At 48.0% G+C, this 9,777-nt stretch overlaps 1 protein-coding gene across 1 annotated transcript; it reads left to right on the top strand.

The window, feature by feature from the left end:
- Positions 1–8,898: 8,898 nt before the first annotated feature.
- On the top strand, positions 8,899–9,471 carry LOC142765504 (uncharacterized). The gene has a single exon (XM_075866598.1). The coding sequence runs from the start codon at positions 8,899–8,901 to the stop codon at positions 9,469–9,471; it is 573 nt and encodes a 190-aa protein (XP_075722713.1).
- Positions 9,472–9,777: the final 306 nt, after the last annotated feature.

Below are 9,777 nucleotides of genomic sequence, written 5' to 3' on the forward strand. Positions count from 1 at the left end.
GCGTCGTCTACGCATTGCGCTTGTCAGCTCAAAATTTTCAAACCTGGTGAGTGGCCCTTTAAGGGTAATGGTAACGTTGTTTACAGATTTCGGGAGAGGTCCTGCAGTGGGCGCGATCTGGCTCATGATGATGGTGAGTAGAGGTTGAGGTCATGTGGCGGTCACCGAGCCAAGCCTACAGGCAGCGCCATCCTCCACTGCCGTCCAGAACCTCCAGAGAAACCAAATAAAGTACTTGATGTTAGGGATTCATGCCGCGCGATCGTGTCTGCCTCTCAAGCGCGTACACGTGCCCCAAAAGTGTGACCCGGACAAGTCTTTTCGCATTTTTCAAGCGATCAACGCCAAGGAGACCCCTGCAATCTTCGTTGTCGACATAAAGCTCCCGCGTTTTGGACAGTGGAATCATAGCTAGGGTTCCTGCAGATGGAGTCCAAATTCACCGATCGTCGTATTGCCGCGGAGCTGACAAGTTACCACCATGTGGTCGCTAGTCTCTCACCAGCAAAACGAGCGAAGTACGTAATATGCTGGTCACCCCACCTTCAGAGAATGCGTACACATCACTAAAACTGCTGCTCATCAGCCGCCTCACGCTGTCGGAGCCTCCGCGACCGAAGCAGATACTTCGCGACAGCGAGCTCGCGGACCAGACATCCAGGCGAACGTTACGGCACATAAGGCTGTTGTTGCACATGTCTGGTGCTACCACAACCAATGCTAGCAGCAGACTGATTCGCAAGTTGTTCCTACAATGACTTCCGGTGAACGTGCGCATGTTCGTCGCCTCGGCTGCCGACAAATGCCTGTCTAAACTCGACAAGCTCACGAACTCGGTGTTGGTGGTCGCTCGGCCATCCGTCACGGCGCTACAGCCAGACATCACCGGCCGCGTGCCTACTACTACATTTTATGACATCCGGGGGCAGATATCCCACCTCGCTGATACCATCGCAGCGATGCAAGCCCGCAGCACTCCCGAGGCGCGCCAGCGCACAGCAGCGCTGCTAGTATCACAGGAAGAATGGAAATGCTGCCTGCAAATGCATTCCTTCTAGCGATTATGCGGGCAATGGGAGTAGCCGGCGCTGAGGGCGATCAGTGTCCCAGACGCACCCAAACGTCCTCCATTAGTGTTTTTTTTCTCACCGACCGTGGCAGTGGCCTTCAATTACTTGTGGACACCGGCAGGGAGGTAAGGATGTTGCCGGTTGAGTCAATCGATCGCCTTAAGCCCAGTGCGTCTCCTTCAGTTGGTTAACAGCACAGCTATCGCCATCAGCGGACATTGCTTGCTGCCACTTGATTTAGGCTTGACCAGGACGTTTTGGCAGATTTCCATCGTGGCAGCAGTGAAGTTAGCCATCTCGGGTGAGGACTTTCTTCGGCATTACGGCCTTCTCGTCGACGTGGCAATCGCCACCTTCACAATCCCATATCGCAAGCAACTGCGTTAGACGTGCCCTCAAAACAACCTCCGCTGAGTCATACTGTGCTCGGCTCGTGTGGCCCACAACGTTTTACTCGCACTTTGTAGGATTTTTCCGACTTGACGAGGCAGCTGCCAGGCAGCGCCACGGGGAAGCACGTGGTACGCCGCTACATCACCACCAGCGGCCCACTCATGCACGCGTGGCTTCACCGGTTGCCCTCAGAGAAGTGGACCATGACATGACAGGAATTTTAACATATACTGGAGCTGGGTATCATCAGACTCTCGTCGAGCGCTTGGATATTTTCAGTTCACATGGTTTCAACGTCAACACCGGGAGACTGGTGAACATTCGGGGATATTACATATTGTTGAATATTTGTTACATATTGTTGTCATTACATATTGTTGAAGCAACATTATGAACAAAAGTATCGTCACTGCAGGTAGCCGTGTCTTTGGCGATCAGATGACGCACGGTTTCGTCGGCTCTCGTTTAACTAAACTTGAGCTGCTTGACTTCAACAGAAGCCCAATGCAGTGGCAACCCTCCTGGGACATGTTCATACACGCGGTACATGAAAATCGCAGCCTATCGAACATCGAACGGTTCTACTAATTTAAGAACCTAGTGACGGGACAGGCATCGAAGGCCATCGACGGAATTCAAGTGACAGAGCAGTCATACAAAGATGCCATCATCCTACTGAAAGGCCGCTTTTGATAAAAGAAAATCTTATAGCAACAATACCTGTCAAATATACGAGCACTCAAGGCAGTAAAATCCTCCACCGATGTGGCTTCGTTGCGAAACCTATTGGACACATTCCACATCAATATCAGAGGACTTAAGGCGCTCGTATCCCCGGAGCTCTCCTATGCTGCCATGCACGTTGAAGTCCTCACCGAAGCGATCTCCCGAGATACGTTGGTAGAATACTTCAAACAACACAGCCGACAGACGACCGTCGATGCGGCTGCAACGTCAGAAACAGGACTTCGGGAGCTTCTCGAGCACATGCGCGTGGAAGTGAGAGAACTGCTACGGTGAACGCAGGTGGTCGTGGTGTTCGAGATCAACGCCAAGGCAGGTTTCACAACGCTTTACCTATGGCATCTGCTCTGAGCAGCCACGCAACGAATAAGAAAGGTTCTTGTTTTTTTACTGTCTTCGGCGACCGTGACAGAGGCACGTCCTTCCGACATCACTTTTGACTTTGAAAAGAATCGTGTAGCCAAGGCAGGCCAATTTTTCAAGTGCACCAGCAAATCACATCGAGCTAAAAATTTCCGTCGCAATCTGAGGTGCTCTTAGTGTAACGAAAGACACGCAACAGTTATTTGCGACACTGAATACGCTATAAAGCAGTGCTTAACCGAATTCAGGACTCCCAGCTTGTATGTCAAATCAAACAAGCCGTTATCGCAAAAAAACTGCGAACATTGTGCTGGTACAAACGTTCAGAGCGTGCTTGATAAACCCATTTGAGTGCAGCTTTAATAAAGGTGTCTTTGACAATGGAAGCCAACAAATATTTCTTAGAGAGGACATCTCTAAGAAGCTAAGATTACCAGAAGTGCGCACCATCGAAATGGATGTCAAGGCATTTGGAGGAGCTAGTGGTACACTAGAAGGACAACAACTCAACATGGTCGATGTTACAGTCATGAGCGAATTTGACCATTCAAATTATGATGTGGAAGCCATAGAAGTACCGTACATCTGTGAATAACTGATTCAGATGACAGTGAAAAACAGGTTTTTACACCAGATGTTACAAGTACATCGGAGATATGGTACACAACCCTGGATTAAAAACGAAGGACGAAATAAGCTTGTTCGTTGGAGAGGACCAAATTTGGAAGTTTTCGGTTAACGAAGTTTTCCCAGAAGAGCAACAACAAGGCCTGGGGACCATTAACACCAAGCTTGGGTGGACTTTTCAAGGGCCGATCGAATGTGGTGGGCATCATTTTAAACGCGCCTATTATGCTCAAGTCTGTGTACTGAACACAAGCTGCGTAGACGCCAAGGTGCCGCGCACTATGCAGCAATTCTGGGATCTCGACAGAATTAGTATCTTGGACTCACTCACGAAAGACGACTACTACAATGCTGTAATGAATGACTTAACCAACTCTAATCAGTACAGCAATATACGATATGTGTTGTCGCTGCCTTGGAAGCCGCTAAAGTCAACTCTCCAAACAATCGAGCGGTTGTTATGCGTAGACTTCACAGTTTGTTACGACGTCTCTACGCAGACCACGGGCTCATGCAACAATATCACAAAGTGATGAGACAGTACAGAGCTGACGGACATGCAGAAAAAAATTAATTTGAAACCGAAGGACCATTAAAATTTTACTACATGCCTCAACATGCAGTCATTCGGGAATTCCCGACGACAACATGTTCGAGGGTGATATTTGGTGCCTCATCTCACGCGCGAGGCGTAGCATCGCTGAATGACCACCTGAAGAAAAGACCAAAGGTCAACAACGACATGAAAAAGATGCTGATCAGTTTTAGGCTGCATAAGTTTGGAGTTACCGCGGTGGTCCAGAAAGCGTTCCTACAGATAGGCATTGACGAAGAAGACAGAGGTGGCTTACGATTCATGTGGTTTGAACGCACACCAGCAGCAGGTGAACCTCTGCCTAAAATCAAAAGCTACAGAATGAATGGGGTTTCACTTCGTACGACCGCAAGCCCATTTTACTAACTGCGACATAACACTATCATTTCAAGCACGTGCAACCAGCCCTACAATATACAGTGAAAGAATTAACGCCCAACTTCTACGTTGATGATCTTGTGAAAGGGGTATTTTCCTCCCATGAAGCTTCATGAATTTTCAATGACGCAAACACTATATTAAACAAAGCAGGACTTAAACTACAGAAATAGCACACGAATTGTCTCATATTACAACAAATCACTATTCAAGGATCCGAGACGTTATTTGAAGCCACCACGACAAAACTTCTTGTTCTCTCGTGGGACAGAAATGATGTCGACTCCGACTTAAAATTGAGCCCATTTTAATATTTCTACATAATAATGAAGATACCAAAAGATATGTGCTTCAGACAACAACTAGAATTTTTTTATCCTTGCAGTGGCTTTCTCCCTTTCCTATAAGAATAAAGGTCCTGTTCCGACGTCTCTGTCAGCAAGGAAAAAAGTAGAAGAAGCCATGCCCGCCCTATTGCACGAAGAGTAGAAGAATGTGTGTGCATAACTTCAAGACCTTCACAAGTTTTTACTTCTGCGGTATGAGCTGAAGCTGTGCCTAAATAAGTCCGCAAGTTACCAGCTTCACCTATTTTCAGATGCCAGCACGAGTGCTTACGGAGTAGTGGCATACCTAAAGGTCGTGCATGTAGATAGAGTCGCTAACACACAGGTGTAAATGTCTAAAAGCAGAGTTGCCGAATGAAATGAATATCTTTGCCATGTTTGGAGCTAATAGCCGCAGTTTTAGCTGCTTGAGTGCTCAAGTTCTTACGTGATCTTCTCGGATGAAGAAACTGCAAAATGGACGAATACTGTTGGGTAGATTCAACAGTTAGACTCTGCTGGATTCAAAGCTCAGCCGTCAAGTGGAAGCAATTTGCCTCAAATAGAGTAATTGAAATACAAGAAAAAGTGATCTAGAACAGTAGAAAAATTGTTCTGTTATTCAACACCCAGCTGATTTGTTCACTCAGGGAATTGCACTAAAAGAACCAGTTGTGGTGAAAGAGCCAAGACCATCAGACTGTTGGCCGACGACGGAGAACCTCACTCCTCCGATGGCGTCTGATGAACGGCTAAATAGTGGGTTAAAAACAGTTGTGCCAGCCCTGATAATTGTGACAACGGAAGCGTTATTCACCCATGAGAAATGCAGTTACTGGATGACAATGGTGAGTGTCACAGCATAGATCATTCGCTTTGTGAATAACTGCTGCATAGCCAATCACCGCAGCAATGGAGTGTTATCGAACGAAGAAGTTCGAGAAAAAGAATGCATTTGGTTTCGACAAGCACAAAAGGAGACATACGAGAGAGAAATAGTTCAACTGCAAGCAGGACTAAATTTGCAGAAGAGTTCACCGATACGTGAACTACACCCATTCATCGACGACAAGAGTGTTATGAGGACACTAATACGCCTTCAAAACGCAGATCTCACGTGCCGCGAGGAGACACTGGGGGCTACTTCCAAACAATTATCATGTGACTCACCTCATCATTATGCGGGCTGACAAAAGAGTGCTCTACAGTTGTTGCTGCAACGCTAGCCGATATTCGGGCAATGTTTTGTGTGGTGAGAGTCAGAGAAGCCGTGAAGCGTGTGATTTCAAAGAATTTGACCTGTGCACGGTTTCGCGCGAAGGCGATAAGTGTACCAGTGGACCCTCTTCTGAGTGATCGAGTGCGTAACTCTAGGCCTTTTGAATTAATAGGAGTAGATTTTGCAGGACCCGTGTTTGTGGATGACTACGGTGGTGGTGAGAAAGTGTATATCGTGCTTTTTTGTGCAGTAATGAGAGCTATTTATATGAAGCATGTACTGAATCTTACTACAAACTCTTTATTTATGGCGTTCAAAAGGTTCTGCGCAGGACGAGGGACACCACGTATTGTTTACTCCAACACTGCAACAATTTTTAGGTAGGCTGCTAGAGAATTACGTTTGATGCACCATTTGGTGCGAAAAGGCGAGGTGGAAGGCCATTGTGTCAACAAAAAGGAGACGTGGAAGTCCTCAGCAGAAAAGCGCCTTGGTGGGGTGGTTTTTCGGAGAGACTCATTCGAATCGTAAAAGACTGTCTCCGCCGATCAATTGGTAGACGCACATTAAACCTACAAGAACTAATAACGTTGTTAGCAGAAATGAAAGCAGTGGTAAAATCCAGGCCTCTAGCTTTGACCTATTTAAGCCCCCATGAGTTCAATGTTCTTACTCCATCTCTTCTTTTGTTAGGATGTACATTGCTGTCTACACCTGAAAGTCTGGAAGAGCTCAGGGTAGATATAACATTTTTTGAATTTTTGGATCCACCGACAGCGTGTACTGCAATATTTATGGAAGCGGTGGCTGCGAGAATAGTTGGTTTTAATTCGCAGTGCTCGTTTGAGGAAAGTACACAGCAATTCTGGCGTTAAAGAAGGTGATAGAGCGATTGTTCCTGAGGACAAAGTACCCTATATGTTTTGAAAAACGGCTATATTAGTAAATGTATAAAGGGTAAAGTGAACTCGTTTACGCATGTAAATCTCTCATAATCATATGGTGGTTTTGGGACGTTAAACCCCACATATCAATTACGCATGTAAATTATTATTACCACAGGGATCCGAATTTGTGCGACCAGTGCAGAGATGGTATCCCCTCGAACTGTTTGTTCTCAGGCGCCAGATTGTTTTAAATGTTTTTGAATAATTAATGAAAGAAAGAAGAGAACGAAGTTTGAGCATGAGCAGAGAACTCGTGCCTGGGCGGCGCTGAACGAATGTTTGCCGGACACTGGACGCGTTTATGGCTCGTATGAGCCATTATACCTTTGTTTTTCGCTCACTCCACCGGTGAAGACACCTTTCCTTTTACAGAGAACTACAGGGCACTGATAGGGGTAACGACTCCAGACAAGTACACGGTACCGCACATACGGGATGTCACGACGATGCTTAACGATTCTACTATCTTCTCGAAGATGAACCTGGTATGGGCATACCAACAAATTCCCGTTGCCCCGTAGGGTGTCTCGAAGATCGCCATCGCAAAGGCTATCGAACTTTCAGAATTCCTCCAAATGCTATTCACACTCTGAAACGCGGGTCGATCCGCGCGGTTCATTGACGGTGCTACACGCGGCCTCAACTTCTGTCGCGCCTAGCTTGATGGCTTGCAAGTCGTCAGCAGCACTCCTAAAGAACTAGTAAATCGTCTGCACATAGTTTTCGAGCACTTAGTGTAACATGGCGTGATCGTGAGCATTACCAAACGCGAGCTTGGTGGGCGACAGCCCTCGTTTCTTAGACACATCATCTGCACCTAAGGAGTTCTTCAAACCAATAAGGTCGAAGCCGTGTAAGTGTTTCCGTAGCCGACCACCAAGCGCCAGATTCGAAGATGTTTAGGTTTGGCAAACTCATACCGCCGTTTCATTCCCCGCTGTGCCCAGATATTTGAACCTCCCCATGACCTGCTGACCACTTCACGAAATGGCTCAAAAACCCTCTCCTAGTCCCAAGAAGCAAAATAAGCCTTCTGCAAGTTGCAGGACGCCTTGACAAACACCGCATTCCTTGAGTACCTTTGGAGTGGTGTCCCACGGAGCGTAATAGGGGATGCCTCCGATAGAGCCGTGGGGCTGTATTACGGCAGCTCGTTGCGAAAATCTCGCGTCCAATTTTCTTTTTTTCGAGGAAGCTAACACCAACGGAGCACCGCAATAGCGCCTTCGGGTAAGAACTGCTGGCCACGTACGCTGCCGTACGACAATTGCGTCAATTCCTTGAAGGCGTGGTGTTTTTCGTCCTAACCGACCACAAGCCGTTTACTTATGCATTGTGCTCGCTAAGCTATGACGGTGTAACGCACACAGCCCGTGCCCGTGAACGGCAATAAATGTCCTATATATCAGAGTTCAGGACGGATATCAGCCACGTAAAAAGTGGTGACAATAAGGTAGCAGATGCCCTCTCCCTGAATCTGGTGAAGGCCGTCATGCAAACACTACAAGTTCATTTTCTCTCATTGGCAACCGCTCAGCGTAAAGATGATGAACTGAAACACCTGTTGAACGTGACCTTTGCCCTGAAGATTGTGGGAATCCCAGTTCCCGCATTATAGGACAGAGTTCGCTGTGACAGAAGCGTCAGTTGAACTCGCCTGTTCGTGCCAACGAACCCCCGTTGCCAAGTGTTCTTCGCACTGACTGCCTCATCCGGGAATTAGGGCCACCCAAAGACTCGGGACAGCAAGATTTGTCCAGCCGGTTGTAAATGAGAGCGTCCGACGATCGGCACGTGATTTCGTAGCTTGCCTGCGCTGTAATATACAACACTGTGCCTCCACAGCACTGGAAACACACCCCACTGCAGATTCTCGCTTTGATCATGTCTACCTGGACATCATCACTCAATGGCACCCTGCCACAAAAAGGTTTACATGCTTATCTGTGTCGGCAGATTCACACGCTGGGCGGAGGCCATCTCTATCGCGGACATCACTGCCGAGACGATCGCAATTGGTTCATTGTACCACTGGGTAGCCCGTTTCGAGTACCCTCCACAATAACAACAGACCACGGCGAAAAATTCGAATCAGCCATTTTCGCCACCATCAGTCAGTTCATGGGCACCTCACGCATACGCACGACGGCGTACCACCCAATGAGCAGCGGCGTGGTTGAAGTACTTTTACTGCCAGCTGAAGGCTTCCCTCACGGCGACCGCGGAACACACCTGGATGGTGGCCCTCCCACTCTTTCCTTTGGCTAGAGGGCCCACCTTGAGAGAGTACCTTGACTGCAGTGCCGCTGAGCTGGTCAACGACACGACACTCAGGCTACGGGGAAGCTCCTTGTGCGTGCCTCAGAGGAGGCCTCCATATCTTGCAGCGACTATGCACTTCACCTACGCAGTGAACATCTACGACCCCCAGGGTCGGTACCTCTATGGCCCCCAGGGTAGCGTGTGTTGCACGTCGACTCAAACTTCACATCATGCCCATATCTGTTTCTACGACACAACGCAGACTCGCGACCTCTTCAGTCACCCTGTGATCCATCGTGGCAACAAAGAATTCACAATCAAGAGAAGCGGCTGTGAGGAGGTGTTGTCGTTAGACCGCGTTAAGCCAGCACACATGGACCGTGACGTTGCCGTGTTGCCTCTGCTAAGAGAATCGTCGCCAGCACCCCCAGCACCAACGCCAGTCCACGAGGTTGACTGGCACCTCCAGCTCGAAGTCCACGATGTGCCCTCCCAGGTGACGCACATCGGGCGGCTATCAAGAGTGCTCACTTACCTGAACCTGTAACTCCGTCCAGCAACTCACTAGGGGTGAGTGCTGTTGTGGCACTCAAGCCAAGCCAAGCCGCCAAGCAGTGCCATTTTCCGCTGCTCTGCGGAACCTTCAGAAAACCGAATAAAACCAGTTGATGTTTGAGATTCACGTCGTGCGGTCGTGTCTGCTTCCCCCTCAAGTACAGTCGTATCAACATCATTTCACGTGAATTATGTCATAAGGCGAAAATAATTTTTCTTGTTATGAATCCAGACTGTGAAGTTTTAATCGCAGAGCTAGTTTTTCACGAATGCTTTCCCATACACATTATAAATGCAT

This window comes from Rhipicephalus microplus, chromosome 1 (genome assembly GCF_043290135.1).
Source record: "Rhipicephalus microplus isolate Deutch F79 chromosome 1, USDA_Rmic, whole genome shotgun sequence".
NCBI lineage: Eukaryota > Metazoa > Arthropoda > Arachnida > Ixodida > Ixodidae > Rhipicephalus > Rhipicephalus microplus.

What these genes read in the sequence shown, in the direction of transcription:
- LOC142765504 (XM_075866598.1), top strand. Translation starts at nt 8,899, where the DNA reads ATGGTGGCCCTCCCACTCTTTCCTTTGGCTAGAGGGCCCACCTTGAGA.